General features: G+C 44.7%; 1 protein-coding gene across 1 annotated transcript in view; it reads left to right on the top strand.

Annotated features, from left to right (window-relative positions):
- Positions 1-20713, top strand: part of SLC22A17 (solute carrier family 22 member 17) — a 94436-nt gene extending 73723 nt beyond the window's left edge. The window contains exon 10 of the mRNA XM_086923708.1: positions 17901-20713. Within this exon, the coding sequence (XP_086779834.1) occupies positions 17901-18189 (289 nt within the window). The 3' untranslated portion in view covers positions 18190-20713. The remainder of the gene's footprint in view (positions 1-17900) is intronic.
- The last annotated feature ends 1287 nt before the right edge of the window (positions 20714-22000 follow it).

The following is a 22000-nucleotide window of genomic DNA, read 5'->3' as shown; positions in this document are numbered from 1 at the left end:
GGGCGACTCCCGGGGCCCGGCGGGACTCTAGCCTTTTGGTGGTACTCCTTTCTGGACCCTGCCCCACAGTTCGTTTGCCCTGGGGACACATCCCGCGGTGCCCTCACAGTAAGGCCCGGTCCCTGAATATGGTGAAGAGGGACGGGGCCGACTGGATTAAGATGGCTCGCGTCCGGGTTGGGCGGCTGTTGCAACGCTGGGGCCGAGATGCTCGCAGCGCACGGCCCAGTTCACACCCTGGGACGTGTTGGCTGCCCTAACAGTTTTGCACGAGACTATTGATTGCCATGTTCGAGACCTGGGTGCAAGGATGAACGCCATTGCTGTTTCGTCATTTATGGCGGCCACGGCCCTATTCCAGGGGTCGGCCGATGAACCTGCTGCTGTGTCCACGGAGAAGGTTACGGATCCTCGGGGGCACCCTGGGACGCTTGAAGACCGGGCCCCCATACCCGCGCGGACCGTCTTGATTGCTTGTATGGATGTATCCTTGGAACACGTGTCCGGCTGGGGGTGGAGCGCTGTTTTCCTCCTTGGACTGGCCGGGTTGTGTCACGGTGGTGGCCAGACTGTTTGACTCTCCTCTCCTGGATGATGTTATTATTTGCCAGCTTTGGGAGGTTCATGGGACCGGCGTTGTTGTTGCCTGATCTTTGCTATCTACATTTGGACAGATTTGAATTACTATGCTCTTTTATGGCTTCGCCCCGTCCGGGCTCAACCATACTGTTTGGACCTTCAAGACTGTGCTTTATATTGATTAACGAGAGGACTTTCGGCGGTACTACTGCCAGACAGGGTCAGGGATGAGGTGGCTTACAATTTATTTGCTTTATTACTGACAGACGGTGCAGTGGGTATCTTTGATCGATATTTCATTGTTCTTGTGCTCGGGATTTATTATTCTTCCCTATGGTATTGTTTCCTCTCTGGGATTTCCGAAGTGTAGGGGTGAAGGGCGGGGCCGGGCGGCGCGATGAGGGCCCTCCTCCGCTTATTTTCTCTTCCTATCTTCCTTTTCCCTATCTTCTATATTTCGGGTTCTATTAGGGCGACAGGCACGCGGCTGGGGGGTAGGCCATGGCCTTCTGCGGGTGTGCAGGGTGGGGGGTTGCGGGATGGGTGTTAGATTAGTATTTGTTTCTATGGCCCTTTAGTCTTTCTTCTCTTTTAGTGTCGTCGTCGCCCTTGTTCCTTGCGGTGTGTTTGGAGTTGAGGGGCGGGGTTTAGACTTGTTACACAGCGGGGTTGTCCTTCCACTTCTCCTGCTGTGTATATTTTATCCCCCGATGCCCCCCTTGCATTGCTACTGTACCAGATATCCTGATTCGCACACTATCGTGGGACTGGGTGCGACTGTGCGGCACTTCTTCTTAGTTCTTTATTTGAAAATGAACCTTTTAAATCCTGATTCAAGCTGTTGTGTCCGCTTACTGATTATGTACTGTTATTTTATTATCCTGGGCTCCGAACTGTTACAACTATGCATATTGCTTGCAAAGTTTTGGGTTTGTCTAGCGGCCGGCCGTGATGGTTGTAGGCCCATACCTGTAATCACATGTGCTACAAATAAAGGTTCACCAAAAAAAAAAAAAAAAAAAAAAGATAATCAATGCGGGATTGTGTCTTGTGGGGAGGGGAGAAATAGCTACATTCTTGGAGGTCGGGGTGACAAAGTCTCCATATATCAACTAAGGGTTTACGACGGGTGGCGGAGGTAAATTGAGTATGCATTTTAGAATGAACAAACTTAACAGGGGATCTTCTATCAAGAATGGGATCATGGATTTGATTACAATCACCACCAAAAATGATATAATCATCATCAAGGGAAACTAACTTGTCAGAAATAAGTGGCCAAAAAGCATTGTCAACTGTTACCGGGGCATAAACATTAAAAATAACCAAAGGTACATTGTCAATTAGTAATTTAATAAGCACCCAACGACCACCCGAGTCTGATTCTTGATGAATAACAGAAACTGTGAACTTTTTGTGAACTAGGATGACCACCCCATTCTTTTTCCCTAGAGCTGGGGAGAAGAAAACATTACCAACCCATAGTCTCGTCAGTTTAGAAGCTTCAACATCAGAAAGATGAGTCTCTTGCAACATAGCAATATCTGTTTTTAGTCTAGACAAGTGGAATAACACTCGCTGTCTTTTAATAGGATTATTTAATCCTTTAACATTCCACAAAGTAACTCTGAATGTAACAAGATAAAGGTATTATGATAATACATAAAACATACAATACAACATAACATCTGTAAAACCAAACTATAGATAAAGTAAAAGAATATGAAGCAATAAAACGAAGAGGTAGAGGAAAAAATAGAGGAAAAAGAGAAAGAGTAAGGAGAAAAAGGAAGGAAAAACAAGAAAAGAAAAATGAAGAGAGTAAGGTCCATAGAAGAGAACATAATAGAACATTAAGAGGAAAGATAAAGAAGAAAGCAAAAACTTACATAGACTGTAGATCAAACGGAGGGAGGGAGGGAGGGTGGGAGGCCATACGAGGGAATGACGCTATCCGAACTCACGGAGGAGAAGCGGGGAGGGAAACAGCACCAACGAGCCACTAATGAAAATTAGGAGACGGAGGAGGATTGGGTAGACAACCTGTGAAAAAGAAGAAACATGTTAATCATATAAAAGAAAACAGGTAGCTTGAAAAAATATAGCTGGATTGCAGAGAGAGAAGGAAGATCTCAGAGAGAGGAAATCCAGAAATATAAAACAGGAGAGGAAGGTATAACCAAGAATATCAAACTGTGAAAATCACAATGAAGAGTGAAGGAAGTGATAAGCACATTCTAAACAAAGCAAAACGTACGCAGATGGCAAAAATGCAACAAAAACCAAAATACATTATTGAGCAGTAGATGAAGATGCAGTATTCATGGATTCAGCACTGAAGGAGTAAAGAAAACTCTTAAGTTTCAGTGGGTCTTCGTATGAAGTAGTCTTACTGTTGACAGTAACCCTAAAGAGACATGGGTGATAGAGACCATATCTGCACCAATAGAACGTAACTGAGGTCTCAACGCCAAAAACTCTTTACGACCATCCGCTGTTGATTTAGCATAGTCTTGAACAAAAAACAGAGCATTTCCAGACCAGATAATTTTCTTCAAAGCCCTGGCTGCGGCCAAAACTCTTAATAGGTCAGTATATTCAAGAAAGTAAAGAATTATTCCTCTGGGCTTACTCAGTGAAGGAGCAGAAGCATGATGTGGCAAAGAGCCCAGTCGTTGCGCTCTCTGGATGTTTAGTGGAGGACTTTCTGGAAGTTTCAAAAGTTTGGGCAAGAAGGACTTCAAGAAAGAGATTGGATCCGATCCCTCTGAATTTTCCACCAAGCCGTAAATGGGAAGGCTGTTACGACGATTCCTATTTTCCAAATTTTCAATTTGTTTGTGTAGACTGGAGACTTGGGAACAAAGGGAATCCACCTTGGAAGCAGAGGAATTTAAGGAATCAACATTTTGTTCCAACGTTGTGACACAAATTTCCACAGTTAACCATTTGTTAGAGATTTCTTGAAGAGTAGAAGTGGTTCCCTGGAGAGTGGCAGTAGTTTCCTCAACAAAGGGGCACAGGGCCCTAATTTCCTCAAGGAGCAAGTCCATAGTGACTGAAGAGGCTGACGCAGGAGGAGAAGGTGGGTCCTTCTTTAATCTCTTGGAGGAAGCTTTACTGCTAAGAGTAGTCGAAGTACTTGCCGGTGGAGAGGTCTTCTTTGGTGAGGCAGATTGAGGTGAAGAGGTATTTGAATCTTCCATGGTTAAACACTGATACCGTGAGCTAGTGTGGATCAAGAACTTACGAGAAGTGGCTTTAGTATGGGGAACCTCCTTGATCAGTTTACCCATATGTAAGGCACTATAAAGAATAATAATAAGAAGCCAGTGCCGTATATAAGGTATCAGCCGTAAGGAAAAAATGTGGAGAGAAAAGGTACCAGGTCAACAATGAAATTAGGCTCTTTATAGGGAGTAAGTCCAAAGCAGGCAACAATCAGCATGGCAATGAAGTTAGCAGCGCTGATAGACATAGGGCAAAAACAGATGCTTGAAATCTCGTCAGGAGACTGTGCAAGTGTGGGTCAACTTAATGAGTCACCCTTAGGTGAAAGAGGCACAGACGATGTGAAGACAGAAGCATAAAGAGCATCAATGACCAGAAAAAACTATTCCCGTCAGCGAGGTGAAAGGCTCCTGAGTGGAAACATGGAAAACAGTCCTGTGAGGGATTATTAATGCAGCGTTAAAAGAATATCATCAAGCCAGTGAACAGTCTCTCCCAAATGCAGCAACCAGAGAAACAGTAAATCCACTTCCAGGCATTATGAAGAATAAACGCAGCATATGCGTGAAGAAATTAAGGGAAAGGTGTTGACTGTGAGGAGGCTGAAAAGCCGCAAATCAAAATGGCGGCCGGGAGTTGAAGACACTGTAAACACCATCAGAGATCAAGCAGTGTACCTCAAAAAGTGCTTCAGAGGAAAGTTCAACAGTATAGCCAATGAAATATTGAAGCAATCTGAGAAGCAAAACAAACTGAGGAAGGAGGAGACCATTTGAGCTGGTATGAAGGAAACCGCGTAGGAAGCCGTTCCGAGATTCACAAAATGGCGGCCGGATGAAGTTCGGAGCCGCGTTTGAGTAAAAACTCGAAAACGGCAAAGTACCTTCAGCCCAAAAGGCTGGGAGTGTGTTCCCTGCAGGTTCCGATGTGCAGTCCTCCAAATTGGGCTCGGGTTATGGGGTAAAAGGGCCTCGTCAGTCCGTTTCCGCTCCCGCTGTCTCCGGAGAGCTACGGACGAGCTGCCATCCACGCCGGGCGCAAGCCACGCCCCCCCAAAATGCCCTTTAAGCCTTTAGTTCTTAGTTGCTGCCCTTTACTCTGGTAGTTTCCTGACCTGAAAGCATCATTGCATGCTATGAAGAAACCTCAACATTTTGTAAAAGTTAAAACCCTTGCTGACATACTTAAATTAACTGCTCCTATTTAGCTTGTTCACAGTGTGATGAAGAGCAGAAAGGGAGTGCTAAGTAAGATAACATGGCCATAGCTCATTTCCTTAATTATTCTTCAAATGACGGCCTACAGCAGTATATCTTCACGATGACGGTGAAAGAATGCAGCCATTAAAATGAAGACGTGCACTGTGAAAACCGGTTCTCTCATTGCAGGGGCTTAATGAAGAGGAGAAACGGAGCGCTAAGTTTTAAAAGATGGCCATAACTCACTTCAGTAATCAAGATGACAACCTTCGGCACCACACCTTCCACGTAGCCAGTGAATGAAAGCAGACACGAAGGCAAAGACACGCTGCAATGTGAAAGCTGGTTACCTCACTCAGCGCGCGAAAAGAGCTGTGGTGATTGCCGGAACAGAAGCTGAAGGCTCAGTGAATAGTAAACATGCCATTCATGTCGGAACCGAGTTGAAAGTCCCATCATCATGTAGCACTGATATTCCGGTGTTTAGTCCTTCATTTTGAGGGCGATTTATGGTCCAGGTGGCGCAAGAAATCCCTCAGACTGCCTCGCTTCCCCAGGCGAGTCACGGGAGAGCCGCCATCATCCTCGGGCGCTAGCCACGCCCCCCGTAAGTAACTGTTACTATTAGTCCTTTAGCCCATTGTTCATATGCATGAGATGCCAAGTCATTGCACAAGACTAGAATAGGTTTAAGGCATGCTTTGAGGGGGTACTGCCACCCAGCCAATTCTCTGTTCCAAACATTTCCACTCTAACGTTTATGCTTCGGTCTATGAGTGGAAGCATGTTATATTCAGCATGCGTTTAGTTTAGAGGATGGGTCATCTGATCGAAGGGGAAGAAGGTTGTCACAGTTACTATAGGGAGTACCTTCCTGCGCTTCCCATAATATTCTAGGTATGGGACATTACTCTGGTGAAATTACATTGAGGAAGCTAGCAATACAGTCGAACGTCTAGTGGGATTTGTTCTATATGAACTGCCCAAACTGGGTTTGTCTAAGAACGGTTTTGGTGTTGATGTCGGCTGTTTGGAACGTCCTCCCTTTTACTTTAAAGAAGACAGAGAATTACTACCTTATCAGGAGACTGCTAAAGACTTCCATACGGTGTCAACAGAGTTCTTTCAGAACTTTGATTGTGTGGTCACTTTTCCTCCAGTTAAATTTGCTTAGTTTTTAATTCTCAGAAGTGTCCCTAAACTATGTCTCTTTGAGTTTCGATTTTGTGGTGAGATTGCAAAAGGGAAAGGACCCTTCCTGAGATAAGTTGGTGCTCTTCGCCTACTGAAGTAACCTGTTGATAGAATTTTACTAAATGTGCTTCTGTGGAGGCTGTACTCTGTTCAGTGACTTCCAGAAAGATGCAAAGTAACCTGAGAAGTTTGGACTTAAGATTAGGACTGGGACCGAGCCAGCGTTGTGCTTCTGCAGGATTTTGAGCTCCATAGATTGCAAATGAAGAGAAAGAGAGCTGGCGACAGCAGCAAGGCGATGCCAGTGATGGAAAGACTTCAGCTGCTACAAGTTGCAAGTTTGGTATGCTCTAAGTTTTTGGCACCAGAATCCAAGGGTTTGACAAAACTCAGTTCTGACAGTGGATTGTATCCAGCCTAAGCGAGGCCTCCTCAGGCACTATACCCTGGCTTGCTCCAGTTGAAAGTCTTTGGCATTTAGAAAAAAATGCTATCTTATGTTATTTTAATCTTATAAGGCGCACAGCTACCCATGGGTTTCCGGACACCGCCTATCAGTAACAGAAGAAGAAAAACAAAGTATTCTACATATTTAACAACCAGGTTTTTAAACACTTGTGAAAATTCTCATATATAGTTTCGATCCGAAGTGACATAGGGAGGGAGTTCCACAAAGAGGGACCTAGACAGGAGAAGGACCGACCGCCCGCCCATTTGTGACAGTCTGGTCCTAGGGACCGTAAATTTAGCCTGAGTGGCAGAACGTAAAGTACGTGAAGGAAGATTGGGGTGAACTAAGGCATTCAAGTATCGGGTGCCTTACTAAATTTGATTTTAAACATATAGCTCGGGATTTCAATTTAATACGATTCTCAACCCTGAGCCAATGAAGATCTCGAAGAGAGCCTTAGATGGAAACTGTTTTAGGAACCTTGCAGAGTAACCTAGCCGCCGCATTCTGCACCAACTGTAATTTACGTAACACGTCCTTGTTGACTCCTAGTTACAGAATATTCCCGTAGTCCAGTCTTGAGGTGACAAGAGCTGGGACCACGGTTCGCTATATGCAAACAAACAATAGGAAACAGCAGCCAATTAATTCTGGATGCAAAGCAACCTCCGAATCTACAGATTTCGGCCTTGTGGCGGTGTTGCCTGCCTTGCCCTGCTGTAGAGTTTCAACTTCTCTCTAAAAGAATAATGGAATACATTAGACCTTTGCAAAGGACCTGCTTGGTTGGGGAAGTCCTTTGCTTCTGCCATCCATCTGTGAGAAAGGTATGTAGGGAATCTTTCAATATGGTGCTGGAGGCATTCTTACAGTATTGAGAAATCTACCAAGTTCCCTCATTTTACACACAAGTCATGAAATTTGCAGGATGACATAGACTTGCAGGAAATTCGAAGAAGATAATTCCTGTAATTTGTGCTTCTGTTGTCTATAGAATCTCTTTTTAGACATCATTTGGGGAAAAAGGAGGTCTGGCACCGAGACCTCTGGTTTCCATTTTATCTTGAAACAAAAGTGCATGCTTTTATCGGCTGTCTTCATTATCCAACTAAAATATCAAATTCTTGAAGCACCAAGTGGTATAAATGAATTCAATATCTCCTGTTTAAGGAAGCACGTAAAAAATGCAAGCAATTGTACTTGATACAAGCCTTTTATCACACCTAATAAAGGAAACCAGTTTCACCTATATATCGTTTTATTGGCCCTGATATACTTGTCCAGTGACCTCCAAAAACTCGATAGAATGCATTTTTGATGCAGAATTTGATGTCATATGTGTAGTCATTAAAAGACATCTGCAATCTTGTGGTTTCATACTGTTACTCACTCAATTCATTGAGATAAATTAACTATTTCTGGAGCATGATTCTCTCGTTGAAGGGCTAACCAATGCTCCTACTGCTAGTGTTTGGCTACTTACAAGTCGTTCAAAACGAGTGTCAACAGGGGGAGCCTCTGCAATAAGGCAATCCTGATGTTGTCAGTAATCCCAAACTAAATGGAGGCATTAGGATTTCTGAAATCAACCTGTGCTTCATTGTTTTATGTGTCAAAATGTTGCTTTTAGATTTGGTCGACCGGTGCACAGCCTTAAATTTGGTTACGTTTTTTTGGTGAAGGTATTAGGATTGAATAGGTGCTCCTGAGGTACCGTCTTCCACCCAAAGACGAGTACAGTTAAATGTAAGAAAGTGTCATCAATTAAGAACTGATGGCATCCCTCGAGGCACACTGATGTGTGGTGAAATCCTCTATTAATAAAAAAGATTTACACATGTATTTTTTCACATGAAGTAATCATGTTTTATTTTCCTCTTGATCATTAGTTTATTTTTGTCTGTATTTTCATCATTGTCAATAAAGTTTTATTGATGAGCATTATTTAATCCAGCTCCAATGCATTTCGGGCAACTGCCCTTCATCAGGGAGCATCTACAAAAAACGACATACAGTGGAAAATATATCATATCACATCTATGCTGCCAAATGTCATAATACAACTATGGTGTAGACACATTGGGTAGAACTGTGATTGTGCTTAAAGATGAAGGTTGTGAACATCGCGCCGGAACGTGCAGTTACCGAATGAGAAAGTGAATTGAGGTTGCTGTCTCATGCTTTTGCAAATATCGGGTGAGTGTGAGTAAAAATGACCAGAGTCTAGCATCTCGGTTAGCGGTGCTCAAATAAAGACTTACACGGTTGTTTAAAGTATGTTAAGACGGAGTGCTGCTAATGACAAACTCGGGTGAAAATAAATAAAGTGAAATGGAACATAACGGAAAAAATGGCGGCGCTTTACATGCTGCAGTGCCTAATAGGAACGCTTATGCTTACTTACAGAGTTTGTCAATGCGATGTGGCATACGTTCTGCTGTTTAGAGTAGTGTGATACACACTCGCTGTAGTTCGAACGGGTACTGGCGCGAAAAAACGGGCTCAATTAGTGAAGCTGAAAAAGTCTACAGGTCATGTGATGGTGAAAACGTGAGAGTAAAAAGGGGACTGACGGGGTGCTGGAAACTTCGGTTGTAATGTGATAATGACATATGGCGTGTGTATGAGATGTCTATTATCTAATAAACTGAGAAACTAAACACATAAATCAAGTGGCCACTAGATAATAAATGTAAAACCATAAGGTAGAACAAATTAAGTAAATACACGGTCAGGGGATGGTCCAGGACAAGTGGGCCCATCGTGGTGGGCTTGATTGTCAATACATAGGTATCATATAGGTAACATGAAAATTCAATACGTTCATTGAGCCCGTATGGCTTGATGGAATAAAGTCTGTGAATCCAGTAATTTTCTCGTTGGAGTAACATTTTATTGTTGTCTCGTCCCTCAATTTTGTTAATCACTTCTGACACCATGAACTTGAGTTGAGAGATGTTATGGTTCATTTCCATAAAATGACTGGCCACTGATTATTTCAAATTCTTTGTCCTGATGTTGGACTTGTGTTCATTTAAACGAATCTTAAGTTTTCGCTCGGTCTTCCCTATATATACCTTCCGCATGGGCATTTTAACAGGTATATTAAATTGTTGGTGTCACAGGTGGCCGTGACGTTCAAGGCTATATCATATCCTTTCATAGGGTGCGTCACCTTGTTGCCTGTGATTGTTATTGCAGTTATTGCAATTAGTGCAGGGTCTGGTGCCTCGTGAGGGTAAGTTAATGGTTTTAAACGGCTTAGATCTTTCACCTGGTTTTTGGCTGTGTCTAGTATCTGTTCTGGGTATCCTCTTTCTCGAAATCTGTTGGTCATTTCTTCTATTCTGATATTGGCCACGTTGGGATCAGAAGTGATTCTTTAGCCAGCTACATTCGAGGCACCACAGACTTTTTGTGCAAACTACAAAACATCAAAATCGAACCCAATGAACAGTTATGGCTATGCACAGCTGACGTCAGCTCCTTATACACCTCAATTCCACACCTGGAGGGAATTGAGGCCATGGAACAGGCTATCCTTAAACTAGATATGGAAGAAACCATGAAAGTATTTCTGATGGAACTCGTTATGTTTACTCTATATAAGAGTTATTTCAAACATAATGAAGACTGGTTTTTGCAATTAGTAGGCACTAGCATAGGAAATTGCGCAGCTCCAGTCTACGCGAACATATACATGGGTGAAATTGAGAGTACCAATATCTGGTCCAACCCCATCTGGAACAAACATACCAAGATGTATGTTCGTTTTATTGATGATTTATTTATTCTTTGGAAAGATACAAGAAATAACCTTGAGCAAGCTTTACGCACCTTGAATTCAGCTAACCAACGAATTCAGTTTACATGGACAATAGATTCTCAAACCATAACATTTCTTGATGTTCTCATCACTTTAAAAGACAACCATATCACAACAGACATATTCCGCAAAGCTACTGACCGGAATGATGTTTTACACTATACACGTTTTCACCAGGCATCTTTGAAAAAACACTTACCCAAATCTCAGCTACTAAGGGTCAAACGAATCACTTCTGATCCCAACGTGGCCAATATCAGAATAGAAGAAATGACCAACAGATTTCGAGAAAGAGGATACCCAGAACAGATACTAGACACAGCCAAAAAACAGGTGAAAGATCTAAACCGTTTGGATCTTCTAAAACAATCCAGGGTGCAACCACAAAGTGACAGAATGGTCATAGTATCGAAATATTCAAATGTGAGCTCTATGTTCAAAAACATCATACTGAAAGATTGGCCAATGTTGCAGCTAGAGTCAGACTTTAAAGATATGTTCAAGCCAAGACCTCTCTTTGCATACACGAGAGGAAGAAACCTGGGAGAAATTTTAAAACAACCCAAAGCCATTAACTTACCCTCACGAGGCACCAGACCATGCACTAATTGCAATAACTGCAATAACAATCACAGGCAACAAGGTGACGCACCCTATGAAAGGATATGAGATAGCCTTGAACGTCACGGCCACCTGTGACACCAACAATTTAATATACCTGTTAAAATGCCCATGCGGTGAGGTATATATAGGGAAGACCGAGCGAAAACTTAAGATTTGTTTAAATGAACACAAGTCCAACATCAGGACAAAGAATTTGAAATCATCAGTGGCTAGTCATTTTATGGAAATGAACCATAACATCTCTCAACTCAAGTTCATGGTGTTAGAAGTGATTAACAAAATTGAGGGAAGAGACAACAATAAAATGTTACTGATTTATGTGTTTAGTTTCTCCGTTTATTAGATAATAGACATCTCATACATACGCCATATGTCATTATCACATTACAACCGAAGTTTCCAGCACCCCGTCAATCCCCTTTTTACTCTCACGTTTTCACGATCACATGACTGGTAGGCTTTTACAGCTTCACTAATTGAGCCCGTTCTTTCGCGCCAGTACCCGTTCGAACTACAGCGAGTGTGTATCACACCACTCTAAACAGCAGAACGTATGCCACATCGCATTGACAAACTCTGTAAGTAAGCATAAGCGTTCCTATTAGGCACTGCAGCATGTAAAGCGCCGTCATTTTTTCCGTTATGTTCCATTTCACTTTATTTATTTTCACCCGAGTTTGTCATTAGCAGCACTCCGTCTTAACATACTTTAAACCACAGTGTAAGTCTTTATTTGAGAACCGCTAACCGAGATGCACGACTCTGGTCATTTTTACTCACACTCACCCGATATTTGTAAAAGCATGAGACAGCAACCTCAATTCACTTTCTCATTCGGTAACTGCACGTTCCAGCGCGACGTTCACAACCTTCATCTTTAAGCACAATCACAGTTCTACCCAATGTGTCTACACCATAGTTGTATTATGACATTTGGCAGCATAGATGTGATATGATATATTTTCCACTGTATGTCGTTTTTTGTAGATGCTCTCTGATGAAGGGCGGTTGCCCGAAATGCATTGGAGCTGGATTAAATAATGCGCATCAATAAAACTTTATTGACAATGCTGAAAATACAGACAAAAATGAACTAATGATCATGAGGAAAATAAAACTTGATTACTTCATGTGAAAAACTACCTGTGTAAATCTTTTTTATTAATAGAGGAGGATTTCACCACACATCAGTGTGCCTCGAGGGATGCCATCAGTTCTTAATTGATGACACTTTCTTGCAAAATGTTGCTTTTGTCATTGTTAATTATATTTGTTGGTGGGTGTAGAAACCTTGGCTGAAAGGAGTGCCTTTAAAAGCTCGCTCTTTTGGGTTGAAGAAGCTGAGCAATGATGAACATGAGAAAGATAATTAGTGGTTGACGTTCGACCAAAGTTTATAAATATTCAACACCACAACAATGTATTACATCATCCGACCGATATTTGCGTACTGCACCAATAGTGTACCTCCATTAAAAATGTGGCAGCCTTACTTGAAATTATTTCTACGGTGGGGCTTGATGGGATTTGTGTTACCTTCTATCCATGAGGCCTCTGGTGAGTCTCTCTTTTTGTTACTATGTTCCAAAGGATGAGCAACATGGCAGGCTTGAAAAAGGACTGGTCCTTGATGGAAAGGCTAGGGTTCCAACATCAAGGGCTTCTTCGACTCTTGGAACATAACCAAAATCATCTGCCACTTATGGGCTGTAATTTAAATCAAGATTATGGCACCCATTGGGATGCTGTTTTCCCAAGATTCTGTTCTCCTAACGGCAGCTCTTGCCCAGAGGAATGTTCAATACACCCATTAGGGTACTCTGGTTCTTAAGCATAACTGAATACGCAGGAGAGTCTCAGCAGCCCTCACAACATTAGCACCAAAGAGAGCTTCCAGGATTTTAACAAACAATAGAGCTCTCAGACACATAAAGAGGTTATTTCCAGAAGCCAGGATGATGCAATAGCATGGCTGTATTCCTTGTGGGAAATACACTTGTGCTGAGCAATCCCCTATTTTTTGCAACAATGCCTTCCCAGGAAAGCAAACAGTGCACTGGTGAATGTCTTGTCTTTTCACACTATGATAACCCCACTCAGCTCAAGAGACTCACAAGATGAAACGTCAGTGGAGGAGATGCTGGTGGAATGCCCCAGACTGAGGGAGGCATCCTAATGATGGTGAAAGATCTGTTGAAGGCCGCACAGTAGATTGCGGATGAAACGTCAACTGAAAGTATTGAAGGGCCAAATAGATAAGAGCAATAGCATGATAGCTGGATGTTCTATGAGAAAATAAAGAGCCCAGAGAGGGTAAGATTTTGAGGACTGCTGCTATACACTATCCATCCATTTAAAGGCTCAAGCAGATTACCTAGGAAGTAAAGCAAAAGCCTAACATCCCACTTTTGGAGTGCCTGGTTGCATAAGTGTTGTTTAGCTGCAAATGGAGGGGCAGCGTTTTATTGGATCACTTGCACAATATACTGGTATACAATAACTTTGACAAAAATAGGGTGTCACAAATATTGTTTACCACAATATCGTGATCCTATACTTATAATGGTAAGTACAAAAATATTGGGGGATATCGTTGACACTAATCTCATTCAAAAGAATACAAAAATATGGGAGTTTTCTAATATAGAGTTTAAAGTAGTAAATGTTAAATATTTTAATATATGATTTTAATATAATGTTATTTGACTCGGTGGAGTGGCCGTTTCTTAGGGCGGTTATGCAAAAGTTTGGCCTGGGAGACGCATATCTGGACATGGTGGGACTCCTATACCAAACGCCAACTGTTCGGGTCCGGATAGGGGGCCTGCTATCGGAGGCCATACAGGTGAGGCGGGGCACACGGCAAGGCTGCCCGTTATCACCTCTACTCTTCTCGTTGGCCATGGAACCGCTGGCGGAGATACTGAGGATACAGGGCGCCGAGTGGGGCATCCCGTTGATAGATGGGGTACACGCGGTTTCCCTGTATGCTGACGACCTACTCCTCTACGTCAGGGACCTAACACGGATACCACCGGGGCTTACTGACGCCCTCCGCGAATTCACAACACACTCGGGACTGAGGGTCAACTGGGGTAAATCTGGGGTCTTCCCCTTTCACCCGGATATGCAGGAATGCGCAGTGCAGCTAGGGGACACAACACTGACATGGCATGCCGGCACTTTCAAGTATCTGGGCATCCACATATATAGGAATGCAGCAGATATACTAGATGGCAACCTGATTCGAGCCATAAACTCCCTGCGGGCCAAGATCCAATTCTGGGGCACACTCCCGCTCAATGTCCCAGCCAGAATCACCCTAACCAAAATGATAGTCCTACCTAGACTCCTGTACTATTTTTCGAACATACCGGTGTATGTCCCAGCTCGTGTCTTTAGAGACTTGGAGACCCTAACACGAACGCTGATCTGGAACGCTGGGAGACCAAGGGTGGCCCTGAAGAAATTGTATGCCCCGACGACCTCGGGGGGACTCGCGGTCCCGAATCAAGAGCACTACTACCTTGCCGCGCAGCTCCAATGGGTGGTGGCCTGGCTAGCGGGTAGGAACCTAAATGACACGGCCTCGACAGTCCCGGCCCTGACCCATGCGGAAGCTCTCGCACTGTTCCACCCCCTCAGAGGCGCGACACGCGAGACACAGCTACACCTAGCAGTGGCACTGAGATGCTACAGGCGTGCACTGCGATTGACCAAGGAAACTGCCCCCTACGCACCAGCCCTGCCGCTAGAAGGACTGCCAAGGCCTGGGGGAGTGGTGACCGCAGCACACCTACGAGACTGGGCGCCGGTGGGGCTTGAGACACTGGCGGACCTGTACGACGACGGGGCCATGATACGATTCGAGGGGCTAGTGGAGAATCCAGGACTGCCGGCGGGACAATTCCTGACGCATGCCTCAATGATGCGGGTCCTAACGGAACACTGGGGCGATGTGTCCGTGGAACCTGAGACCCACCTCTTAGTGCAATACCTGCACGTAATGGGGGCAGGGTCGCACGTTGTGCACTGGCTAACGCAGGCGCTGAGGTCCCATACAACGGCCTCCCTTCAGTCGCTCAGGGACAGGTGGACCGCGGACAGGGGGAGGGACTGGTCGGATAAGGAGTGGGAGAGGATCCTAGAGGGGCCGCAGCACGTTCCCCGCAATTCGAGATTCAAAATCATACAGTTCTATATCATGCATAGGGCATACCTATCCCCGGACAAGATTAACCGCTACTTTGGTTTGAATACCTCCAAATGCCCGCGATGCGCGCTCCTAGATGCGGATCTCCTGCATATGCTGTGGGCATGTCCCAAGCTCCGGACGTACTGGCATGATGTCAATACGCTGTTGACAAAAGGGACTGCACTGGGCATACGTCACGACTGGGACACCTGTGTGCTGGGCCTCCTAACCAGGACCAAGCATAACAAAGCACACATGAGGTTCTGGGATCTGGGGCTGATAACCGCCAAGAGACTCATAACCCGCCACTGGAAAGCCGCGGAACCGCCCCTGACGAAACATTGGAGCGCCTCCCTCATCTATTGGGCGACCGCAGAGGGCACGGTACTACGCAGGGAGGAGACGGCGGGGCGGAGGGCCATACCGATAGCCCAGACATGGGAGGGCTTCCTGAGAGCATTCACCAGGGCCTGCCACGAGAAAGGGATATTGTGAGGAGAAGGCTCCTCCCCAGTGGATAGGGGGGGACAGGTCCGAACCACAGACTGAGTAGTGAGAAAGGGGAGTACCGGAAGCCACACATGTATGGACACGAAATACCATCCCAGCGATCCACCGCTCGCCCCCATGGCCTCCCCCCCCCCCCTCTTTTCCCTCTCCATCCCCCCCCCCCCAGTTCCTCAGCCCGTCCCGCCCCCCCCCCCCCCACTGGTCAGCGGAGCCCACATACACAGTCGACCCCGCCGAGGCGCCCCCACCCGAGACCTAGAGCTACCACGCACCACTAGTACCCCCTCCCCGAACACACTCAAGGCCAGCACCCCGCGAGACTACCACACCTGAAACTGCCTAGGCAGAACCAACACAGCAGCACCCCCCCCCCCCCCCCCACCCCCCCACTCCGAGATCGGATTCTACGCACCCTCACCTACTCTACTGTTTTCCCCAGTTTGAATTGGTGGCGTTTACGGCACAGGACACCCCCCAGTTGTCCACGCTGGACCTGCCTTTCCCACCCACGCCTTTCACTTTCGACACACGGCGAAGTAACACAGGAGTGCAGCACACATGAAAGCCACTGCCGCAACTTTCTGCCTCACGGAGGCGTACTACTGAATCTCCTAGCCGACCACAGCACATATGCAGGTTGCCTGGAACTGGCCCCTGCTGGTTATTCACACTACTGAGGGTCAACCTGCTACATCACTAACCAGTGGGTCGCGAATACCGGGGGCGCGGCTGGCCAGTAGGCTACCCGCCCCGACGGGTGAGGTCTGGCACCATAGTAAGGCAGGCAAAGCGCATTACACTGTACAGAAACAATGAAGCGAATGATTTGGTGAATGCAGGGACCACCCCAAGATAACGGATGGTACTTTTTAACAGTGAGTGCATTTATTGACTTTCCACCGTCGCCAACGTTCGCATTGATGATGTACGATCTACTCCAATTGTTGTTTCCCCTTTGAATTATGCACACGAGAAATGTAATTGTTTACCACGTGTACCAATAAAACAGATAAAAAAAAAAATGATTTTAATATAATGTAAATCAAACATTCTGCTAATATTTAATACAATAAATAAATATGTATTTCTGTAAACACAAACTCATATGGGTATATATACCCATATGTGTGTGTATATATGTATATATATATATATATATATATATATATATATATACACACACACACACACGTGTGTGTGTGTGTGTGTGCGCACATATATATAACCTAAAAAAGAGGAAACAGGAGCTTGAGAAGGTCCAGCACACTTGCTCCTGTAACAATAATCTAATCATAGACAGGGTGTGCAGTTCCTGTAGAAAAAGGGGGGGTGGGGTGGAATTGTAGTGTTCTGGGTTAAAGGAATAGGCTCCAATAGGTGCATGTGCCCCCACACACCCGAGAGGTGTCATGCTTCATCATTGGGCATTCTCCTCGTTGGGCTGGCGCTGCAATGCCCGACAGGCACCCACTAGGGGGATTCTTTGCCGGAGATCTTTTCTGTGCCGTATGATGAGGTGTGGGTTATGTTATGTGTGTAGAATGGTGACCAAAAGTGGATTAAAATAGGGATAGTAATGCTCATCATGATGTCTGGCCACACTGAATCTTGTCTCTAATCCCTGCATGTTGTAATTTTGTGTTCAAAATTAAGCCCTTCATTTTGTATGATCCGGGCCCATCTCCTGGTTACTACGCTTCCTGTGGTCCCATATTCCTTAACTGCCTGATTCTTGTACACCCTGTTTTCATTCCTGTGCTTGCTAAATCCTTAGAGTTCTTTCATCTACTTGATGGTTGTTTCATACTTCAAGGCCTCTGATTACCGTATTTAACCACAGTCTGATTTTGTACTTCAGTCGATTTATGTCCTTCATGTTGTTAGTCCAGTGAACTCTGGGTTTTTTCTGGGTTTTTTTTCCCCTGATTGCTGGGCTGTTTTTGATGTTCCCTATCTCTACTATTGTCCATTCTTAATATCCCGTTTCCTGGGCACCATGATTCAGATGCATCTTTATTCTTGCATGCTTCAATTTATACCTTATCTGACTTCTGCCCTCGCTGATGTTGTCAACATTCTTTCATCTCCTAGGGGGCGCTGCCTGGGCCTTACGCTTGCCCTTGCCTGGCTGGGGAAGCTGAGCTCCCCACTTCTGGACCTGCACAATCAGCATGGCTACTTCCTACAACATGTCATCTTGGCCTCGCTAGCCATCCTCTGTATCCTCAGTATCATGCTGCTTCCAGAGAGCAAGCGCAAGCCCTTACCTGAGACTTTGCTGGACGGCGAGGGTTACCGCCGACCTTCCCTGCTTAGAGGCCATAACCGCCGCATGCAAGACAATGTGCCACTGCTGTCAACACCAAACCCAGCTATGTGAATTTTGGTGATGGGTGGAGTACTCAACTACCATGCAAATTCAGAGGAAGCAGTCCCTTTGTGTGGGGCACACATGTATGCATGTGTTTATGGTGATGGATGGCTCTCAATTATCAAGTACGGTGAGATGGACCCATATTCACCATGTTAAGGTCACTGAAAGGGAATTGGCAACCATGCAAATATGTGAATCGCAGTGATGGTAAGATGTATCCCACACAACATCTGGGAAATTGTGGCTCATGACACTCTACCATGTGAGACACTTTAATAGGTAGCAATCAACTTTGCTAGGCTGGAAGATGGAGCCACTCGACTACCAAGCGATGAGATTGACCTAATCCTGAAATCTGAGGTTTGGTTGCAAATGGCACCCATCTACGCAAGGGGTGGTGTTACTCTTCTACTGGGAACATCTGATGATCAAGCAATCGCTTGCTAGACGCCAGAGTTGGAGCATAGGCTGAGAAATGTTGTGAGCAAAAACTTACCTTGCATTACTTACAAAGCAGTCTTTAGGGATATCTCAGGGATGGGTTATTACTTAACGCTTCAGGTCTCCGCTTAGGGAATCACACAGTTAGGGTTGCGGCACAGAAGGCTGTAGACACAATACACACTACAGAGAGAAATATTTACACAGACTAATACAATGTCTAGTCCTTAGGAAATTGAGTGGATTATATGTCTGTGTGCATTTAGGCCAGTTGATGCATCTGCATCCCTATCTTTCAAGGAGATCAAATGCCCCGATCCATGTTCATGGGCTCTGCATTTTAGTGTTAGTCTACATTAGATGGGTGTGTCCTGGAACTCACTACAAGAAACATTGTCTACTACAGAAATGTTGAATTACAATAATAATTGTTACTCCAGGATAATATGCCTTAAGTCTCCTGTTCACAACACCAGGCCTGTGAAACCCATTTGGGTTTCCCTGACCTTTAAGAAAGCTGGTGACATTTGTTGAACTAACTCCTCTACCCTTAGTCTTAACAAGTTTGGTAAAAGGTACATATTGAGGATGTCACTTTGGGGCACTGGCAAGTCTGCTTTTTGATCTCTGCTTGGGTTTGAGGTCTGGGTTCAGCAAGTCACTCATACATCCCAAGTGTAGTGTTAATGGTGAGTGAGATTCAGCCCACATGTACATCACATCGAAGCATCCTATTGTGCCAAAATAACTTTGCCTTAGTGTCCTTCTAGTCTCATCACACAGCAATGAATCCGGTATCAGGCTCATTGAGACCTGCTTTAACACAGACATTCTGGGCCTCTCGCATGTTAAATGTCCCCACACTTCTAATAGTGCCGACCTCAAATTATGCATTTTCATAGATGACCAACTGCTAAAATAAGAATGTTGGCATCCCGGCTAAACATCAGCAACAGTGGACAACATTGGCATCTTTTGCAAAAGGGAATGAGTGAAGGGCCAGTAACAGTATCATGAGCTGTCAGTTAGGGCCAGTCGAACAGCGCAGGCATCTTCAGATACAGATAATGAGGGTGCAGTACCGGTTCCATGTGTGAATACACTGGTCCTGATGAAGGTACATGTAAACAATGAAATATTAGCAGGCTGTCTACAAACTAGGTCAGGTTGCATGTAGACACGTGTGACTCTGCTCCAAGTGCTTGCAAAGAAAGGAAAGTACTAAAGAGAAAATATCTTGGCATCCATCACCAATTCCGTTTTCGGGTCCTGAAATCCCAATAATGGTCTAACCAAGAACTCCACTCATACCTTGTTAAGTAATGCGGAAAGAGCCTTGCACTCTAGGTCCACTGAACCTTTCTTGGATGACTGGATCACTTATTTGGTTGGACTCCAGCACTTTTTCCTCTCCCACTTAGAGCCAGTGTGTGGGATTGGAGAGGCAGTTTGTTATATCACTGTCTTACCAGGGAGAAGAGAGTCGTTAAGGGTTCGAGATGAGCAGGGCATTCGTGCAGAAGCGGAGAAGTACCATGAACGTTCCCCAAAACCCTTTCCGTCTCATTCTTTGTTGCTGAAACTGCCATCTGATGTGCAGACCCCAGTAAAAGCCAAGTAAAGCTTTCTGATCAGATATGGGCTACCGGACCCACGTTAGGATAATCACATTGGTACTCCCACCCTTATAACACACCATATAAGAAAGATGTGTTAGCAATTAAATAGTGAGTGTGAGTATCCTGGACTCCTGTGGAGGTGAGCAACAGTTCATGTGCAACATTAATTGTTAATGACGGTTAAGGACCGTGGATAGCTACGTCAAGACTTGTCTGTTCAATCGCCTTCAGAGACGCGGGATCAAGGATCCATGTTACACTTTATCCACAGTGCCTGGAAATAATATGGAGCCCATCTGCATCTTTCACCATCATCTAGAAGCCTTTGACAATTTACGAACGCTTGAGTCAGTAAAGGCCAGAATGCTGGTATGAGCTGCATGCCTGGGGTATGCTGGAAGAGCTTCTGTTTACACTGAAGTGCTGATTGAACACCAAATAAAGTGTAAACAAAAACTGGGAACAAGAAATCTTTGTATTTTTTAAATTCATTTTTCGAAAGTCCTTTGCAATTTAACCTTCTCTGAGGTCTCTTGCAGCACCTTGCTATACACTCATTTTTTAATCCTTATCATTTCAACAGTTTGTGGTTTTACGGAGTCTTGCATATCCCTGTGTTTTTAACCGGTGACTGAAAGTTGTTCTGCACTTCTAACCCCTCTCTGATTTCACAAGTCACATTCCACTCCCTCCCTATGATCTTGCCCCTGTTCTAGATTCCTGTAATTCTTACCCCCTCTATTATTTCACCAAAGGCCATGCCCACCATTCTATTCTTAACCCGCTCTGTTCTCATTAGGACCCTATACACCAGCCTCTTCAAATTGATACATTGACTGATCATGCGATCCCCATACTCCTATTCTAACTCCTGTGGTTCCCGCAGACAACTTGCTTTTCTTTTGCATGTTTCTCCAACAATGATTTAACCAAGGGAACTGCAGTCCATACCGTTTCTAGCCATTACAGTCTTACCCATCATCCTACACACCTGCCATATTTCAACTCCTCTGTAGTCTTCACCTTTGGTTATCCATCAAAAGCAAGTTTCAACCCTTATACAGTCAATTTCTAATCTATGTGGTATTACCATCAAAGGCAGTGCTGTATCTTTATAATCCATCTGTGTTTTTTCCCCCCGAGAGCCACTCACACATTTGAGACCTATTTCAAATTCACAGAAGGCTCAAAATGGTCCTTCCTCTAGTGTTGTCTGATCTGTAGATAAATAGTGCTTCGTCCCTGTTAGAAATGGGGTTTTTGATTGAAGTGGGGTGAAAACCATTTCCCAAGCAACAAACACAATCCTTGTCAGGGTGAACCACAAACGTCACTACATTTACCTGTGGTTAACTCTGGTACCTTGGCACATAAACAGTCAGGGTTAACTTGGAGGCACTGTGTAAGGTATTTGTAGAGCACACAGCCAGTAATAAAGTGAAAACACTACACAAGAAAAATCCCTCACCACTTTAGAACAATTTTAATAAACGATGGTCAGATCCGAGATACAAGAAGTAGATTGGGCCCGATCTCGATACAAGAAGTAGATTGGGCCCGATCTCAGCTTACCTTCAAACTTAGAATTGTTGAAGAAAAATGTCTGTGAAGGTAAAGTTCAGTGGTGCGAGGCAGTCGGCGGTGTCTGAGGATTAGGTGTCGTCATCGAGGAGTTGCTGGACAAAGGCGCAGTGAAGATTTCTACATTCAGACTTTTGCACTTTTTTGAAAGTCAAAAATCTACAGGCTGTAGCTGA

The sequence above is a fragment of the Lissotriton vulgaris genome, chromosome 5 (assembly GCF_964263255.1).
Source record: "Lissotriton vulgaris chromosome 5, aLisVul1.2, whole genome shotgun sequence".
NCBI lineage: Eukaryota > Metazoa > Chordata > Amphibia > Caudata > Salamandridae > Lissotriton > Lissotriton vulgaris.
This window is presented reverse-complemented; position numbering and strand designations above follow the sequence as displayed.